At 44.4% G+C, this 20,166-nt stretch overlaps 1 protein-coding gene across 1 annotated transcript in view; it reads left to right on the top strand.

The window, feature by feature from the left end:
• LOC311102748 (connector enhancer of kinase suppressor of ras 3-like) overlaps positions 1-20,166 on the top strand; it is a 72,069-nt gene that overhangs the window by 9,488 nt on the left and 42,415 nt on the right. The window contains exon 2 of the mRNA XM_084144135.1: positions 14,400-14,563. Within this exon, the coding sequence (XP_084000261.1) occupies positions 14,400-14,563 (164 nt within the window). The remainder of the gene's footprint in view (positions 1-14,399; positions 14,564-20,166) is intronic.

The raw sequence follows: 20,166 nt of genomic DNA, 5'->3' as shown, positions 1-20,166 counted from the left end.
TCTCTGCTATTATTTATAATTGATTTAGTGTTTACACTGTTCCAAATTGTCAGAAAAATAATTTTCTTCTTGATATTATTATTATAATTCTATTAATAAGTAATGTCATTATCATTAGTAGGCTTAGTATAGCAGCCTTGTATAACCTAGGCCTAAGAGCGCATCCTGTTTAGTCTTAATATCGTAATTTAGGCCCATTGGTCACGTGCATGTGATGCATACATGTTTCACGTAAAGAGAGCAAGGGTTGAGAGAATAGGAAATGTTTTTCCTAAACAAATGAGGGATTTTGGTAACAGAACTTTTCAGTCAGAAATGGCTGTAATTATGTTGCAGCTTCAGCAACACGGACAGCGCGATAAACACTGTGGTGATCACTGCAGCAAGGAGGAGAGAGAGACAATGAGTGCTAGTCACACAGTCACTAGCTGTCTTTTAACACAGCGCAGTCCAATCAAATCAATTGCTGGTCGGACTCCCTCTAGTCATTTGTGTGTCTTAATTATTTAACAGTGTGCTTAAAGCATCAGACAAGCTCAGTGAATATAGTTGATGTGATTAAAACACATAGGATGTGTCTATAGATGGAAAAATACATGTTTTAAAATTTCACCCAATCGATTGGTCGAAAGAACCAACGACTCTTGGTCGACCAAGATTTTATTTAGTCGGGGACAGCTCTAGTAATGTCTGCCTTTGTAGTTTAGGTTATGATGTATTAGCACTCAGACAACTGATATCTCCTGTCTCAAGGAGAATATTGCCATTTCAGTGGTCCAACACAATCCTATAACTAGGATTGGTGTGTGCTTCTTTTCATTCAGAATGTGCTTCTTTCCATCCATTCAGGTCTGTCAATGTACTGTATGTGTTGGCAAGCATCCATATCTAGCTAGAGGTGTTTACACACTGTAACTGCCTTTTTAGATCAGCCACCTCTTGTTGACTCCCTACATTAAAGTGTTCTGATGTACAAAGCAGCTGTGATGGACCCGCTTTCTTTTTCCACATTCCTCTAGCAGTTATTTGAGTCCCTGGGCTCCCTGGTGTGGCTCTTCTTACTGTGGCCCTACGGCCATGGCAGGTAGGGGGGTGAGAGAATGGATGAGGGAGGTTTGGGGGGCTTCAACCAGGATATGAAAAACACCTGGTGGACCCCTGGGAAAGCCCACTGTCTTTTGGTTAATTACAAGTCAACTGTGTGTGTGTGTGTGTGTGTGTGTGTGTGTGTGTGTGTGTGTGTGTGTGTGTGTGTGGATTTTACAGTTTTATGACATATCACTAACTAGGGAAAGATGAGGCAACATGGATGTGCCACGCTTCTGTTTTCATTCAAATGTGATGGGACTGGGAGTCACCTTTGTTTTGTAGTTAGAGGGTTGTGAAAATTCCACAGAGAAATATTCAAAAACTTCCCAGTGAAGTCATACCTCTTAAGGGAAAAACTGACACATGCTTTAAAGGCTTTGTCTTTAGTTCCTTCCGCCAGGGTTCCCCTTTACCCTCCAGGGACTTTCATGGAATGATGATCAACCTAGTGTTCCACCAATATCTAGGAAGAATTCGCTGACACATTTGCTTTTCCAGAGGTCTGCTTCTTCATATAGTAATTGTTAGTGCTGTGTCCTCTTCTGTGTGGGTATTTGCAGAGGTGCCGAATGGCCTGCTGTGTTCGATTATCTGATGAACTCAACTGCAAATATCAGGTCAAATTCATAATAATCCTCTCCCCAAACAGAAGAACAATGCCCTTGAATTTCAAACAACACACTTTTCCTTGTCAACCTACGCTGAATGGGCACTACAAAAGAATAGAGAGGTGTGTTTTTGAAAGGTCAAACCATAATGTTTAGCTACCCAGCAGCACCTGCATTTGTTTAAACAGGAAGGGTAGGGGTGAGGCCTGACTCAGACAAAGGGAGAATCTGAATTGGTTTTGCTCGACTAGTATCGCCTCTCTCCTCTCAACGCCTACTTTTGAAAAAGGTCAAAGGTAATCGAGGAGGGGAGGAAACGTGGAAACAACTGCGCTTATATGACTCTCCTCCTCTGGTCTCACTTCATCAGGCAAATTACGTTAACGGGGTGGAATCCCAAAATAAATGTTTTCAAGTTGTAAAAGCACATTTAAAACTAGTTGTGCAAGACATTTTATAAGTAAAAGGATAAGTAGCGTATCGTTTTTAAAAATGTGGATGCTTTTCTCCTCTGAGAAAACAACAGTTGATTCAAAGGGGTTGTGGCGGATTTCAAACACTTCCGTGCTAGAAGCCGAAAGGAGACTCTTGTGCATTCTCTGCTGAAGTAGGCAATCAAGGAGGTGAGCAGACTTCCCTGTTCTCCTATTAACAAATTGACACACTCCTCAAGCATTTGACTGTCACGATCGTCGGGAACAGAGGACCAATGCGCAGCGTTGAATGCAAACATATTTATTAAATCTGAAAGATAACACAAACAAAACGATAACGTGACGTCCTTAGCACAAACACAACCTACTAGGAACACGGAACAAGATCCCACCAACACTGAGGGAAAACAGACTGTTTAAATATGGTTCCCAATCAGAGACAACCAGCAACAGCTGACACTCGTTGCCTCTGATTGGGAACCACTCTGGCCAACATAGAAATACAAGACCTAGAATGGAAAACAAAGAGCACAAAACATAGACTCTACACACCCTGGCTCAACATAAAAGAGTCCCTAGAGCCAGGGCGTGACATTGACCACTAATCGGTTACTTGGTCACGGATGAGTCGAGGAGAGGACTGACTTTTTCCCAATTGAGAATCTCCCAAAGAGTCTGGGAAACAGGGAGCATCATGGGAGATGCTGTGTTTTCCTTTCATTGGTGCTCACTGGGAAAAGCTGACTCTTTTTACCACCTCTACTTCTGTTTGCTAAGTCCCATTTTAGACCAAGTCCCAGTCAATAGTAAATTCACGTTGACAGAGAATTACTGTGGGTTTAATTTCCAATAATCTGTTACTCATTTTTGTTCTGTCATGATAGTGTTGAGAGACACACAACAGGTGTGTAGAAAGGTTCAAACAAGAGAAGCACACCTGGAAATGAAAAGGGTGCGTTTTGTGGTAAAAAAAAAGAAAAAAGATTGCCGTGTTACTGTTCCACTGCCAGAAGGAAATAGTAGATCATTAATGATTTGTGGGAGTTCTTCCCTTCTCTTTGTGTGTCACTCAAATGCATCATAAGAGATCCAGAAACACATTGTGTATCAGAGAGAGAGAGAGAGAGAGTGAGACACAGGTATGTCATTAACATGGCAGAGAAGGAGTCGGTGCTGTGCCACTGCCTGGCAGTGGGGTGGATGTCTGTCTGTGTCGTGCCCTGTGTGTGTCACACTGGCTGGTCACGCTGTCACTCACAGATAGCATCCCACTGAAGATGACTCACCATCAGTCTCTCCCACACAGAAAACAGGTTAGACTCATCTCTCTCTGTTCTGAAGGATCTGAGCGCTAGTTGTCGGGACTCATATTACATTCAAATGTTCATTCTATTCATTTCTAATGTACAGCGAGTAAGCTGTGAAATTTAAATGAAAGCGATACAGCACATCATTGTGGTGTGTTGATTGTCAGCATATTGCTTGTTATGTGTGTTTAATGACATGACGTTTTCTGTCCTGTGTGTGTGCTGATGACTATATGGTCTTCAGTGGACAGAGTAACAATGCTCAATCCCTTTGACCCTCGTCTCCTCCATCCCTGACCTAGATGCGTGTAGGCTGTAAATCTTTCCAAACAGGACGTCCATTCTCTCCCCTCTTCCCCCTCCCCCATTTCATCAATGGCAGCTGATATCTTCACAAGTGTCTTTTGTTTGAGACTGAACCATATACGGTTCCCATAGAAATGTGGTTTGTTTATAACCACCTAAATGAGCGGTGCACGTTTCTCCCTTGTTGTGGTTTCTGTTGGCTTCCAAGACAGATCTATTAAACTAGCCTGTAATCAGCATACCAGGCCACCATGATCATACACCAGACATGGAGAGAAGAGGCCACTGTTCTCCGTTCACTACACTGTACAGGCAGTCTATGGCTGTCTGAGTAGGGTCAGGAGTTTTCCCTTGGTCAGGTTTCATCGTTAGGAAAACCTCCTTGACATATCTACAGTATGAGCCCATGGTTGGGCCTGGTGTAGGTGTCCTCTGCCTCGCTGGGATTAGCCGTGGCGTTTTTTTCTCTCTGTGAAAACTGAAGAGACAACCTCAGAAGGACTGCAATTATGGTTTAGCCTGCAGAGATGTAGTAATGGTATAGAAGTTGACATAGTAGAGGCTGAGGTTTAAGTAGTAGTTGACATAGTCAAAACTGTTTTTCAAGTGACTGGCAAACTCTGGGAGGTGTGTTAGTCGCACAAAGACTTTGGCTGTCCTAGGACAGACCTGCAATAATATGAGCCTGGAGGGCCAGGTAAAAGACAAGCTGAGGGGTTGTGGAGCAACAGAGTTTTTCAGACATTTTGGTGGCTCTTTGTTACTCTCTTTAGCGGTTGTTTGTGTGAGGTTTATGAGCAGCGTGGCTAGCTGGCTGGCTGCAGAGTGATGAGTGTTTATGTAAGGGTGAGAGGTAGTTCTAAAACCACCAGCATTACGCACAGCTGCTGCTCCAGACCTCAATGAATAAGAATGCCCATAGAACTGCCGTTGCCGTGTATGTCCTCTGAATGTTGTACACGAGCCAATGCAGGGGCAGCCAGAGCTGTGAAAAAGGACTTCATAGGAGGACAGGAACAAACTCAGCCACCCAGAACTGGTCTTTCCGTTATGTGTACTGTTGAAACTTGGAGGTGACTGACATGTTCGGTGCTTGGGGACTAGCCAGGAGTGACTGTCAGGGAGGTTTCCTGTGGGACTTTCTGTTCACTCTTTTTTTCTCCCCTCGGTCTCTTTCTCTGTCTATGTATCGTTCTGTCGATCTTTGTCACATGCCTGCAGGTCAGCGAGTACATCCACAGGTCTAAACTCCCCTTCCTTTCCCCCCACAGCCATAGAAACTCATCTCCTCAACCTCTGTCAGTATCTCACCTCCTTCTCTCATTAGCTGCTGACTGAGTGAGGTATCCCCAGTGTGACTGAAGTTGGCTGGAACCTACAGCTAGAGCCAGGCTGTTGATCTGCTTAACACAAGCCAGTAGTGCTCCCTTATCAGTCATCGTCTATCTCCTCTCGACAGACTCTTTTTTTTGTAATGTTGGAGACCCTGGTTAAAAGTGTCATCTCTGTTCAAGATGGGCCCTGCAAGGCAAAATTACACTTTGTTAAACTCAAGGACCCAACACAAATAGCCTACAGAAACACACCAACAGATCAGCTGATGATAACCTCACCAACAGCAAATTCGGGACAACTTCAAGGCATATACAGTGTATTCAGACCCCTTGACTTTTTCCACATTGTGTTAGGTTACAGCTTTATTCTAAAATTGATTAAATTGCTTTTTCCCCCCTCAATCTACACACAATACCCCATAATGAAAGAGCAAAAACAGTTGTTAAAAAAATAAAACGGAAATATGACATTTACATAAGTATTCAGAGCCTTTGAGCAGGACTTTGTTGAAGCGCCTTTGGCAGCGATTACAATCTCGAGTCTTCTTGAGTATGACGCTACAAGCTTGGCAAACCTGTATCTGGGGTGTTTCTCCCATTCTTCTCTGCAGATCCTCTCAAGCTCTGTCAGGTTGGATGGGGAGCATCACTGCACAGCTATTTTACAGGTCTCTCCAGAGATGTTCGATCGGGTTCAAGTCCGAGCTCTGGCTGGGTCACTCAAGGACATTCAGAGACTTGGCTCGAAGACACTCCTGCGTTGTCTTGGCTGTGTGCTTAGGGTCGTTGTCCTGTTGGAAAGTGAACCTTTGCCCAAGTCTGAGGTCATGAGCACTCTGGAGCAGGTTTTCATCAAGGATCTCTCTGTACTTTGCTCCGTTCATCTTTCCCTCGATCCTGACTAGTCTCCCAGTCCATGCCGCTGAAAAACATCCCCTCAACATGATGCTGCCACCACAATGCTTCACCGTAGGGATGGTGACAGGTTTCCTCCAGACGTGACACTTGGCAAAGAGTTCAATCTTGGTTTCATCAGACCAGATAATCTTGTTTCTCTTGGTCTGAGAGTCCTTTAGGTGCCTTTTGGCAAACTCTACCATAAAGGCCTGTTTGGTGGAGTGCTGCAGAGATGGTTGTCCTCCTGGAAGGTTCTCCCATCTCCACAGAGGAACTCTGGAGCTCTGTCAGAGTGACCATCGGGTTCTTGGTCACCTCCCTGACCAAGGCCCTTCTTCCCGATTGCTCAGTTTGGCCGGGCGGCCAGCTCTAGGAAGAGTCTTGGTGGTTCCAAAGTTCTTAAATTTAAGAATGATGGAGGCCACTGTGTTCTTGGGGGACCTTCAATGCTGCAGACATTTTTTGGTACCATTCCCCAGATCTGTGCCTCGACACAATCCTGTCTCGGAGCACTACGGACAATTCCTTCGACCTCATGACTTGGTTTTTGCTCTGACATGCACTGCCAACTGTGGGACCTTTATATAGACAGGTGTGTGCCTTTCCAATCAATTTAATTTACCACAGGTGGAGTCCAATCAAGTTGTAGGATGATCAATGGAAACAGGATGCACCTGAGCTCAATTTTGAGTCTCATAGCAAAGGGTCTGAATACTTATGTAAAGAAGGTATTTCTGTTAATTTTATTTTATACATTTGCAAAAATGTATATAAACCTGTTTTCACTTTGTCATTATGGGGTATTGTGTGTAGGTTGATGAGGAAAAAGTAATTTAATCCATTTTAGAGTAAGGCTGTAACTTAACAAAATGCACTGTAGACAGTAAACAAGATGGGCCATGAGGTCAGAATGTACACATGGACAGTCCTACCCACAAGTATTCCTTATAGCACTGGGGGAAAAAGTGATATAGCTTATAAAAGCTCAACATGCACAGTTGGGGTTAGATGCTCAGTGGGGATGGTACTGTTGTTGCTCAACTGTGCCTTTCACACTGGCCACTGTGTTTTGTATGGGTTTTGTTTTTGCTCCTGTGATGAGAAGTCATGCATCAGAGGAAAGCTTAGCAGTCTGTCTCTGTTTTTTTCCTTCTAATTACAGCCCAGGCTGGCCACAGCCATTGTGCTGGAATTCCCACAATGGAACTCCTCCTGAGAACAATGGCTGAATTCCTCCGATTCCCCACGGGTTTGCCAAGCTAAATAAGAAGACGAAGAGTTACAGTGGCCCTGTTATTGTACACCCAGCAGCTTTCCCACTGTCCAGCCCTGGCAGGGTAGGACCAGGGATAGAATGGGGAGGGGGCAGATGGCCAGGGCCCCCACTGGGAAAACTGAGAGGGGAGGCGGGGGGGGGGGGGGGGGAGAGGAGGAGGAGGAGGAGGAGGGCAGGCTCTTTCTTTCGGTGGGAGGTGAGAGTGTGTTCTCTTCCATGTAATCAAACCCCTGAGAACCCAAGCTAGGTCTGCTTGAGTCTATACACTGTGCCTGGTGGCGGATGTGAGACTGGTGTTGGGAGAGAGAGAGAGAGGAGGAGGAGAGGGGTGGGTGTGTGTGTGAACATGCATGTGAGCATGTACCAGTGTGTTCGTATACTGTTGGAAGGAACAGATGTGCAGATCATCCTAAAGCTGCAGCACATAATCAATTATGTAGGATTTACCAGTGATATGATCAAGGTCTGCAGGTCTGCTTCAGAGAAGAAAGAGACTTAAAGGTCCAATACAGCCATTTTTTATCTCAATATCAAATAATTTCTGGGTAACAATTAAGTACCTTATTGTGATTTGTTTTCAATTAAAATGCTAAAAAAGAAGCAAAAATAGCTTCTTAGCAAAGAGCAATTTCTAAAGCAAGAATTTTGCTAGGACTGTCTGGGAGTGGTCTCAGTGGGAAGGGGAAAATTGAAAAATAGCTGATATTGGCAGAGAGGTTTGGAACTCTTATTGGTTATTAACTAATTTACCGCCTGGTAATGTCACCAAGCAGGCCAAAGCGCCATCCCACCAAAACAGGCTGAAATTTCAGGTGGTCTTTTCAAAGAGCTCTTACACTAAAAGTGCATCATCATAATTTTCACAATTTCACAGTATTAGTCCATCCTCGTAGTGTGGAAATCATGTTTTTGACTGCACTGGGCCTGTAAGGACAAGACCTGGATTATCTAATTTCATGTTTGTGTGGTCTTCTGTAATAGGACACACACTCTAAGGTATTCAGATTTACTTCCTGCTCTCATTGCAGCCTACAGTAAATTACCTTACACATGACATCTGCTTCTAAATGTCTTGCAGTATAATGACAGCTAGACTTTTGTTTTTGTCTCTACTTCAGAGCATTTCCAATGTCTGAATCGCCTGGTCATTCCTCGATTCTCCCTGTACTGTCATATTCTGGCTACTGAAAGGAAACCTGCGGTTTTTAGTGCTTCTGTACGGATGTGAACCAGGAAATGTTAGGATTATCACAGGACTAGCCAGGCCGTTATAGGCCGAGAGGATAGACTCACTGTTTACATTGCCAAAAACCTGTGCTTTTAGCCTTAAGGAGGCTGCAGTTCCATGGCCTTCAGTGTGATCCAGATCCATTTCTACAGTCCAAACGGAGCCTCTGGCTCTGGGATCTTTGCTTTCCCAGCTGTCCAGAATCGTGCATGTCTGTACGTCAACTCATGTCAACTTTGGACTAAAGCTGTTGTGTTGATAACCTGTTCTACATACACAATATATACAAAAGTATGTGGACACCTCTTCAAATTATGGATTATGGATTCGGCTATTTGAGCCACACCCGTTGCTGACAGGTGTATAAAATCGAACACACAACCATGCAATCTCCATAGGAAACATTGACTGTGGAATGAAGAGCTTAGTGACTTTCAACGTGGCACCGTCATAGGATGCCACCTTTCCAACAAGTCAGTTTGTCAAATTTCTGCCCTGCTAGAGCTGCCCAGGTCAACTGTAAGTGCTGTTATTGTGAAGTGGAAACGTCTAGGATCAACAACGGCCCTTTCCTGTTTCAGCATGACAATGCCCCCGTGCACAAAGCGAGGTCCATACAGAAATGGTTTGTCGAGATTGGTGTGGAATAACTTGACTGGCCTGCACAGAGCCCTGACCTCAACCCCATTGAACACCTTTTGGGATGAATTGGAACGCCGACTGTGAGCCAGGCCTAATCGCCCAACATCAGTGCCCGACCTCACTAATGCTCTTGCGGCTGAATGGAAGCAAGTCCCCGCAGCAATGTTGCAACATCTAGTGGAAAGCCTTCCCAGAAGAGTGAAGGCTGTTATAGCAGCAAAGGCGGGACCAACTCCATATAACATTTTTGGAATGAGATGTTCAACGAGCAGGTGTCCACATACTTTTGGTCATGTAGTGTAGTTCCAGGCACCAATCAATGGGTGTAGCGGGTGGCAGCAGGACCCCACAGTAACAGCAGGTGCCTGTCCATCCAGCCCCCTGCTCCAGAGTGGGTGGGGTAATTACAGACTGGGGGCGTCAGGTCGACGTTTGCTAATCATCCCCTATATTGTGAAAATCGATCACTCAAAGTATTTTGAAACGGACCTTCCTCCTATTATGTTACAATGAAAACACAGTGAGTTGGCTTGAACCATATGTTTATGCTGGACCATTTAATCAATTGGATTGTTGCAGTCTCAGCTGGAGTCACTATTACGCACACTCAGACCATAAGATGTTCAAATGAGGAGAAGCCTGGCTTAATGGACAACATTTTTGTTACACAGAATTTGTATTTCTGTGTTTCTGCATGTTGCTTCACACTTCATCTCAGCTTTGGCATTTAAGTGCCTGTTAAGTGCTGTTTTCAGGATAGCGTTAAAACGTTTGTAAAGTGTTTCAGCCTGGTTTGGCCTTTTGAAGAGCTTTCACAAACTCCCCCACTGCCACCCCCTTCATCAATTCACAACAATGTGACACCCACCTCCCTCACTTGTTTTTATGTCCTTAATGGACGTTGATAGTTTCTCACACACACCCTGTAGCCATTGATCTACGCTCTATAAACTTTTATCAGGTCTCTGTGAGAGAGTGCGTATTTTCTTCTGGATGTGGCAAGAGTACAGGCCAGAGAGATCATGGTATTGTCCCTTTTGAGTCCCTGAAGCCTCTGGGAGAAAATGCACCCTGTGGTTCCTATGAGATAAATGAAGTATGACTTGTATGCCTATTGGGATAATGTTGTCTGTGGTTCCTATTGGGATAATGTTGTCTGTGGTTCCTATGGGAATAATGTAGTCTGACTGGGGGTACCCATGTTTCCCACTCTCTCCCCTCTCAATTAGTCCCATTGAGGGGATGGGTCCTGGGTCCCCCCACACACACAGGCTGTTTTGAAGTGGCAGCTTTTGTTCAAACTCTCCCAATTAGACTGCCAGGCTCGTCAGGTTGGACCGTACCGTGATCTGACCCAGAATTCCAAAGTCATGGCAATGCTCTGGGAGAGGGATTTGGAAAATTAGAAACAACTTAAACGAATCAAGCAATTTATATACAGTTGAAGTCGGAAGTTTACATACACCTTAGCCAAATACATTTAAACTCAGTTTTTCACAATTCCTGACATTTAATCCTAGTAAAAATTCCATGTCTTAGGTCAGTTAGGATCACCACTTTATTTTAAGAATGTGAAATGTCAGAATAATAGTAGAGAGTGATTTATTTAAGCTTTAATTTATTTCATCACATTCACAGTGGGTCAGAAGTTTACATACACTCAATTAGTATTTGGTAGCATTGCCTTTTAAATTGTTTAACTTGGGTCAAATGTTTCGGGTAGCCTTCCACAAGCTTCCCACAATACAGAGCTGGTGTAACTGAGTCAGGTTTGTAGGCCTCCTTGCTCGCACACGCTTTTTCAGTTCTGCCCACAAATTTTCTATAGGATTGAGGTCAGGGCTTTGTGATGGCCACTCCAATACCTTGACTTTGTTGTCCTTAAGCCATTTTGCCACAACTTTGGAAGTATGCTTGGGGTCATTGTCCATTTGGAAGACCCATTTGCGACCAAGCTTTAACTTCCTGACTGATGTCTTGAGATGTTGCTTCAATATATCCACATAATTGTCCTTGCTCATGATGTCATCTATTTTGTGAAGTGCACCAGCCCCTACTGCAGCAAAGCACCCCCACAGCATGATGCTGCCACCCCTGTGCTTCATGGTTGGGATGGTGTTCTTCGGCTTGCAAGCCCCCCCTTTTTCCTCCAAACATAACGATGGTCATTATGGCCAAACAGTTCTATTTTCGTTTCATCAGACCAGAGGACATTTCTCCAAACCGTAGTCTGGCTTTTTTATGGCGGTTTTGGAGCAGTGGCTTCTTCCTTGCTGAGCGGCCTTTCAGGTTATGTGGATATAGATACTTTTTTATCTGTTTCCTCCAGCATCTTCACAAGGTCCTTTGCTGTTGTTCTGGGATTGATTTGCACTTTTCGCACCAAAGTATGTTAATCTCTAGGAGACAGAACACGTCTCCTTCCTGAGCGGTATGACTGCTGCGTGGTCCCATGGTGTTTATACTTGCGTACTATTGTTTGTACAGATGAACGTGGTACCTTCAGGCGTTTGGAAATTGCTCCCAAGGATGAACCAGACTTGTGGAGGTCTACAATTTTTTTTCTGAGGTCTTTGCTGATTTTCTTTCGATTTTCCCATAATATAATATAATATGCCATTTAGCAGACGCTTTTATCCAAAGCGACTTACAGTCATGCGTGCATACATTTTTGTGTATGGGTGGTCCCGGGGATCGAACCCACTACCTTGGCGTTACAAGCGCCGTGCTCTACCAGCTGAGCTACAGAGGACCACCCATGATGTCAAGCAAAGAGGCACTGAGGTAGGCCTTGAAATACATCCACAGGTACACCTCCAATTGACTCAAATGATGTCAATTAGCCTATCAGAAGCTTCTAAAGCTATTTTCTGGAAATTTCCAAGCTGTTTAAAGGCACAGTCAACTTAGTGTATGTAAACATCTGACCCACTGGAATTGTGATACAGTGAATTATAAGTGAAATAATCTGTCTGTAAACAATTGTTGGAAAAAGTACTTGTGTCATGCACAAAGTAGATGTCCTAACCGACTTGCCAAAACTATAGTTTGTTAACAAGAAATTTGTGGAATGGTTGAAACAAGTTTTAATGACTCCAACCTAAGTGTATGTAAACTTCCGACTTCAACTGTAGGTATTGAAGGTGGAAGGGAAGTTCTCCTTTGGGAAGATGTTTTGCTTGTCTACCCAAAGCTTTGTAATAGGCCCTTAGGCCGTTCAGGAGAAGTTAATCTCAGAATTGCTTAAGTATGGGAAGGAAAAGCCAGAGCAGGCCTGGTAGCCCGAACTTAGTTTGCCTTCCCCTCTCCCCTTCTTAACTTGTCCGTAGAGATATTCCGCAGAAGGATGGCATCATTCCACAGGAAATGCCTTCTTAACACGCCGAGGGTAATGCAGGAAGGAGAAACCTTAGGCCTGTGTTTCCATTCTTTTTTGTTTCTCTTTAATCCCATTACCAGCAGCTGGCCCAGTCAGAGGCTGAGGCTGTGTTTGTGTTGGGCTGCGTTCAGTCCCCCTCCGCTGCACAGCCCTCACCGGGTCCCTCTCATACTCCCCTCCACTGGGCCTTTGAAGTGAGCTCACTCTGTGCTGCCAAAACTCAGTCCATTTTAGGGATTAAGCCCAAATTGCGTAAAGTCTGCCCTGGGAATTCTCAACCCAGGAATGTGAAAAATGTTTAGACAGTAAGTGAACTTGACTGGTTGCGTTATGGGTTATAGTTGAGCAGTTTGATTTCACTGAGATTCCTTTGCAGAAGCCTTGCAGACTTTCTATCATTTTGGGGTTTTATAAGAGGTTGTTAAAAAGGAACTTCCATGTAAAAAGCACAGTTAATGGACTGTTAAAGAGATTCTTCTGCACATTTGTAGCATTTAGTATTTTGTGAAAGACTTGGCTGTTCCGTGTTGGTGCGTTTTGAATATAGGCCCATGTGAATGTAATTGTTTCTATGACTGTACAGAATGTGCCAGTGTGTATGTGAGGTGAGAGAAGGGGACAGTCACAGCAGCATATGCTACTCTTGCTGCAATCCAGTAGAAATGTGATTGGCACAGCAGTCTCTGTGGTCTGTCCTGGGAGCCACTGTCTCTGCTCTGCAGTCCAGACAAATTAACAGTCTGTTCTGGTATATGCAACCGGATCTCCTGCAGCACTAAGCCATTCACCACACTGACACACACACACACACACACGTTGCTGTAGCAACAGCACACCATACACACACATTGAATGCCACACAGGTGTGAAAATATGAGGTACCATTCATAAAGATGGCTCCCAACCACAGAACATACCCCATCTGCACACACTTGATGCTCAACATAGTGAATTCATATATGGAGAGTGGTTGATATGGCTGCAGTGTAGACTGGAAAGAATGTACGAAACCAAAGCTCTTTCCTTGACTACTTGTCAATAGAGAAATGGATGGGTTTTGGATGGCCATACTCACAGCACGTCTCTGCGTCTGTGTGTGTGCATCCCTGTGTGTGTGTGTGTACATCTGTCGGGATCAGGGGGGTTGTGCAGCTGACAGGCCATTCAGAGGGCCAGGGCTCAGGGCCATAGCTGTGCAGCTGCCCCCTCTCTGTGCCCTCATTGATGGACTAGATGGTGTTTACCCCCCCCAAAAAAAATAAATAAATAATGGTTTATTATGAACAAGAAGCATTTGTGTTTGGCTCTCTTGGGGGGGGGGGTTAAATTATGAAAACAGCATTGCATTGGACCAATTGATCCAGCTGAGCCCTTAGTAGGTGTGACTGTAATGTAGTATGGATTGTTTTTCCTTGAGTGGGCAAAGTGGCTGGGATTGTGATAGTTAACTCATCCAACAGTGTGGGGTTTAAAAAGCAGCTAAGAGACATCCCCCAACTGTAATCGGACAAAGAGCCGTCCATTCTTTAACTGGCCCAACAGACTTAGGAACGTAACCGCTCTTCTGTTTATGGTGTGTTTATCTTGGTGATAGATCTGATGCACCTGTTTCTCTCTCTGTGCTATTGGTCTGTGTACTACACAGCTGCCCGTATGTCATCAGGTCCATTATTAGAACTGGGCTTGTGTCAAGACATGGGGAGACCGACTTCCACAGATCCTGTTGCGTCTTTAGGGAGATTAATGTGGGTAGGGCTCTGTATCACTCAATGTAATAGAGGCCTGCATAAAAACCACTGCTTTTACAGTTATTTCATGTTAAAAGGTATTTCTTATAGGTGCTCTTTGTCTCATCAAGGTAGTTACTCTCGTTCTCTCCTTCCCCATCTCTGTGTCCAGGCCTAGATGACAGCCTGCAGCAGTATGTGCCTAACTTTGAGCGGGAGAAGATCAGCGGGGAGCAGCTGCTGAAGATCTCCCATCAGGACCTAGAGGAGCTGGGTGTGGCCCGCATCGGACACCAGGAGCTGGTGCTGGAGGCCGTCGACCTGCTCTGTGCTCTGGTACGTACATGGTGCTCACATGTCTCTCTCTCTCCTGCAGGTCAATAGGTTGTTTCTCGTTTAAAATAAGATCATGACAGATCATGAAAGCCCTTGTGTGAAATTACGGATGCTAGGACCAGGAGCTTGCTGGTTGTTCAGTGAGAATCTCTGGAGATGGAGCTAAGGTCATCAGCCCTGCTGTCCCTTTCCTCGCTCTCTCGGTGCCTGTGTGTGTGTTTGAAATAGGCCCAGATTGTAGTTGGCAACCAAAGGAACCAGTGGTGCAGAATCTCTAATTTCTCACAGTACTCAGTAGGGTGTGGAACACTGCTCCAGGACATTAGAGTAGGAAAAGCTCTATTTCAGTCCAGGTGGAGGGAAATCAGGCTTTTTAATCAGGCTCTATGGGCTCCAGGTCTGGTGTGGTGGTTAGATTTGAGCTGATGACTAGTAGTGGTCAGATGGGGAATCACATCACTTAGACCTGTTTGACAGGACATGAAGGGAATGAAGAGAAGAAATGGGTGTATCTCTATCCTTCTGTTTCTCTCACAAACACAAACACACACACACACAGAGAGAGGGCGAAATGTCAGGTCAGCTGTTACATTCCCAGTGCACTCCTGGCCTCAGCCTTGTCTCGCACCCCAGTGGCTCATGGGAATGCCGATGCGGCCTTCTAGCCTGGCGACCGGCCATCCATCAAAAGAGCTGCCAGTAGAAGAGTTATGGTCAACACGACTGTCTTAAAGCTCAGAGAGAGGGAGAGAGGCGCTCCTAAAACATTCACCAAGCTCAGACTGAAACAGAACCAGGTTTTCAAACAGATGGGATTGATTTGGTTTTTTATCGTTTCCTGTGTCAGCCCAGATTGCGGTCTTAAGTTTTGATCAGTGTCAGCGTTTTTTTGTGTGAAATCCTTATGCTCCTTTAAAATGGCTCGCACTACAGATTCTTCCTCTATCAAGTTCCTAAAAAGAGCATGTCCTTTTAGATTTTATCCTGCAATGCTCTCTGATCTTGCATTTATTCTGTAGAAAAGGAAGTTCATGACTTTAAGCAGTAGACCAACAGCTCACTTTACCCAAACAGATCTCACTTAGCTGGCACTGCTAAATACCCACCACCTAAATGCCAGAGGAGCCTGGTGTGGTCTATGGTTCAACATGAGTGGGGTTCTTGCCCTTGACATCTGATCCTGGTTAGTTTGCTTCTGATGTTTAAGGTTGAGATTCAGATGGGGAGAGCGGCACATTGATTAACCCCAGCATGGTAGCTGCCAGTCTGAGTGCCCTGAGCCCCATGTCTATGTCCAGCTGTGGGATCCTGATCCTGGGATAATCCGACACAAGGCCGGAGACGGACCTCTGAAGCCTGTTGTTCCTTGATTCATCATCTCTAGGGAATATTCATTGGGAAGTGTTGTTGGATAGTGTCTGAGCATCCCTCTCTGGAGCAGAGATGGTGATAACAGCTTGAAGAGATAAGACCCTAGGCAGTAACTGTGATACTGTGACCATTGGGAACGGACACATGGAAACGCTTTTTACAGAGGGAAAGGGTAATGCTTATGCTATGATGAATCTGTGTCATATGTTATGTATAGTACCGTACATCCTTCAGTCCAGACAGTGTTGGGGATGCTACTCTGAAAATATAGTTTACCAAGCTACCAATGACTTCACACTGGAAGAAGTTAAGCTACACTAAAGCTAGCCTTAAGAAAAATATAGCTTACTTAACTGAAGTTACTTAGAAAAAGTACTTTGTGAATTTTTTTATCTAAATCTGAAATGTCATAGACTACAAATTGCAAGAACAGATCACTCTGGAGTCAGATGTTAACAGAATGTAATTTAGCCTATTAAACACAACAAGTGAGAATTGGGCACACAAAAAGTGTTTGAAGTGAGAGTTGGGCAGGTCTGATGCTGAAAAAGAAAGGACGTTCTTGCCTACTTCACCCATATTTTATTTTTGCTAAAAAAAAAAGTAGTGTGTAGTTCCAGTAGTTAGCTACACCACTACATGGCAACACTATCAATATTTGAATATAGTTCAACTACCATCAAGCTACTGCCAAATGTAATTAAATTACTAGTTGAACTAAATGTAGTTCACTACTCCCCAACACTGAGTCCAGAATCCCTTCCTCTATGCTCAGGGTAATTGGGCCCAGATTTCTGCTTACCCCCAGAGCCAGCGATTTAGTGAAGCCTCATTGTTTTCTCTTGATGGGCTTCATAAATTTAACCTGTGTTTCCCCAGCGTGTGTTATCTTTAACAAATCTTCTCCCAGTCCAGAGCCTTTGTTATTTCTCGAAGTAAGTTGAGTCTGTTAGGAGAGGATGATTATGTTATGTCATTCAGACAGAGGATCAGAGAGGATGTTTAGTCGTACTCGTTTCCCCCGCTAGTGAACCTGGGTTTGGAATGCCGGGCCATCAGTGACACGGAAACGCTCCTCGCACCCCTGATTTGAGGAACCCTGGGTAAACAAGCTGGTCATGCTGATCTGCTGTGGCTCTCCTTATTAACAGAGGCCCCGGTCTCACTGGCCACACAGGAGGAAGACAGACCCTCGTTTCAATTAAATTTAACTGGGGAGAGGTCACAGCTTATGAGTGGAACAACCAGCTGACAAACACCAGACCCTCTCGCTGTTGGGTCAAACAGTCCATCTCTTCTCTTTGTGGTCATACAGCAGTCCTTTCACGGTAGACCAGATATCCCCTGTACTGGTCATGGAGCCACAGTCCCTTCCCCTCAGCAGGATGTTAGACTGGCTGAGTTAATGTAGCCCTTCAGTACCACTCAGATTACAGCTCACACCAGGCAAAAGCCATCTGAGAAAACTGGTCTCTGGAGACAGAGGAAGAACATGTTAATTATTCAAACTGGGACTCTCAAAACCATGATGACTTCTGCAGAAACCCATCTTGAAACCCAACACCTCTGTTTTTCCAGGAGTAGATATTAAAGGTGAAGCGGCAAAGTAGTGCGGTGGAAACTGCTGTGTGGTGTTTTACTGTCCACTGTGGACCTGTCCCTTGGAGGAGCGTACCAGACTCTCTCTTCAGGAGCAGGAAACAGATGTGGCCCCCACCTGGCTGATTGACGGGGGTGGGGTGTGGGAACGCCCATCTTGGGACATGTTCCTGCTGTGTTTCTCTGGTGGTGTCAGGTGATGCGTACCGTTGGGCCCCTGCAGTGAGGGGCAGGAAGAACCTGTTGTGATAGCCCTCCTCAGGTCTCCTGTGAACACTTCTCCATGTCCATGTCAGGATACAGGGCCTATCTGGAGGCCCAAGCAGATCCTTTTCACAACAGTCACTTCTCTGCTTTCTCGATGCTAGCTAAGCAGTGCCCATAATAAGACGGATTGAAATGTAGTGAATTTGATTTGAAATACACATTATTCACCTTGTCACTATTCCTATAAGTTGCTACAGCTATGTGACGGGGAGGTATTGAATATCTGCGTAGCAGTCAGAGCTGGTGTTTCTGTGTGTGATTAGCCCGCTAATGACAAAGCCAGGAGTGCTGTTTGATCTTAACTGGCTCTCCACAGCTTAGTGTCAAAGTCTCACTATATCTGTTTTGGTGCAACACAGTTGCTGTGTGTCTTTTCATGGACCAGTGTTGGGTTTTAGAGTGTCTGAGATATTTAGATGCATCTTTTCTCAATTTCTTCTCCAAGTATAAATCTGCCTAAAGTTAATGAGGTTCCCATAATGACCTGAGGCTCTTCGTGTCTCGGTGGACCTCTGAAAGAGCAATTTGGATGTTTGATTTACTAAGTGAGATGAGGGAAATTGTACGTGTTGTGAGTTTGCACAGGATTTTCCTAGCCACCGTGCTTCTACATCTGCATTGCTTGCTGTTTGGGGTTTTAGACAGGGTTTCTGTATAGCACTTTGTGACATCTGCTGATTTTAAAAAGGGCTTTATAAATCAATTTGATTGATTGCTACCTCAGCCCCATGCAGCTCGTTGGGGACAACTCTAGGATGAGGTAAGTAATATATAATCTGTTCCTGAGTAAATGCTCCTAATATAAAACGTCAGCTGAGTGGAGTTAGCTGCTGATCACTTACAGGTTTCCTCAGTGTGGAACTGGGCCGAGCGAGCACAGGCTATTTTCTGCTCTTTAGCGTATTTAGCCGTTAGCATGCCAGTCAGGCTTAGGCCAGCGAGGCTGGCATGGATGCAACACCCTGTGAGCCATCTTACTTTTATTTGTTTATTTTTTTTGGGGGGGGCGGAGGAGAAGAACTTGGCCAGACTAAAATGTAAAATGTAGAAGTGTTTTTAATGCAGTGCTACACTAACCAGAGCAAGCAGCTGACTGACGTCATGATGAATGTAGCTGCTGTGATGTTTGATAAGAGCATTACAGTCTGAACCTGACCAGAATCTGTGTTAAGGTCAGGGACATATTACCAAACGGGCACACAGGGCACGTGCCCCCCAGGGCCCCCTTGAGGTCGAGTGCCCTCAGATAGCATATGATGGCAAAATGTGTAGAATTGCAGGAAATTAGCTTTAAAACTGCAACATTTTCTGGCAGCCTTTTTGCAAAATGTTTAGAATAGCAGGGAATTTGCTTTAAAACTGCACAATTCTCTAAGCTTAATGGCAAAATGTGAACAAAAGCATGAAATGAGCTATAAAACAGCAAAAACAAAAATCTGCCACATGGCAAAAAGTGTAGAATTTGAAGGAAATTGGCTTTAAAACTGCAACATTTTCTCTTAGCCTCGTGACAAAATGTGTAGAATAGCATAAAACTTCCAATTTGGTGGCCCAAATGCGGTAGTCTGGCCCTGGTTAAGGTTACTACAAGCTTCACTCCTTTGATGTACCTGCCTGCATGAGGGTGGAGTGGGATTTTTGATAACACAGATGATAACACGATATCCTCTCTGGTCCCACTCCCATTCACAAGTATCAAAGTTTAAAATGTCTGTCTTTTCATTTTGTGAAAGCAAAGAAGTGTCGCCTTCCCTTGCTACTGTAGTAGCTAGCTGGCAGTCTGGCTAGCTGGCTTTAGCCTGGCTAAAAACATAGCAAGCTAGCTAGCCTTTTTAGCTTCCCACATCTGCATGTGAAATAATCAGATTTATAATTTTACCAAAATATGCCCTGGCAAATATTCTTATACTTGCCAGTGTAACCTAAAACATTGTCCCAGTTTGATATCCTACTTGTGTATTCATTCCCATATCAGCTAAAAATAGAAAGTCATCATGTTTTGGTCATGGAGAAAAAAAGCACATGGCTAGCTAGTTATCTACAGAATGTATTTCAGTCCATTTCTAGTTATTACTTCTAAACAATATACCTGATGTTGGCACAAGATGGAGGGAAAGTTGGAGCATAACTAACAATCCAATGCTTAATCCAGTATAAACTAATGTATAAAATGTATTATACAACAGGAAATATTCACAAATTCACAGCATAACGGCAGAGTCATGTCTTAAGTGTAAAACTAATAATCCATGCTTTCTGGGAATGCTATGAAGTCCGGAAGTTGTGGGCATAGCTAGAAAGTTGGCTGTCAGAAGTATTACAATGTACAGGGCATAACATTGGCCTCGAATAAGGGATTTCATTTG

This window comes from Coregonus lavaretus (genome assembly GCF_964263955.1).
Source record: "Coregonus lavaretus genome assembly, chromosome: 27".
Taxonomy (NCBI): Eukaryota; Metazoa; Chordata; class Actinopteri; order Salmoniformes; family Salmonidae; genus Coregonus; species Coregonus lavaretus.
The sequence above is the reverse complement of the archived record's forward strand: the minus strand, read 5'-3'. Positions and strand labels throughout refer to the sequence as shown.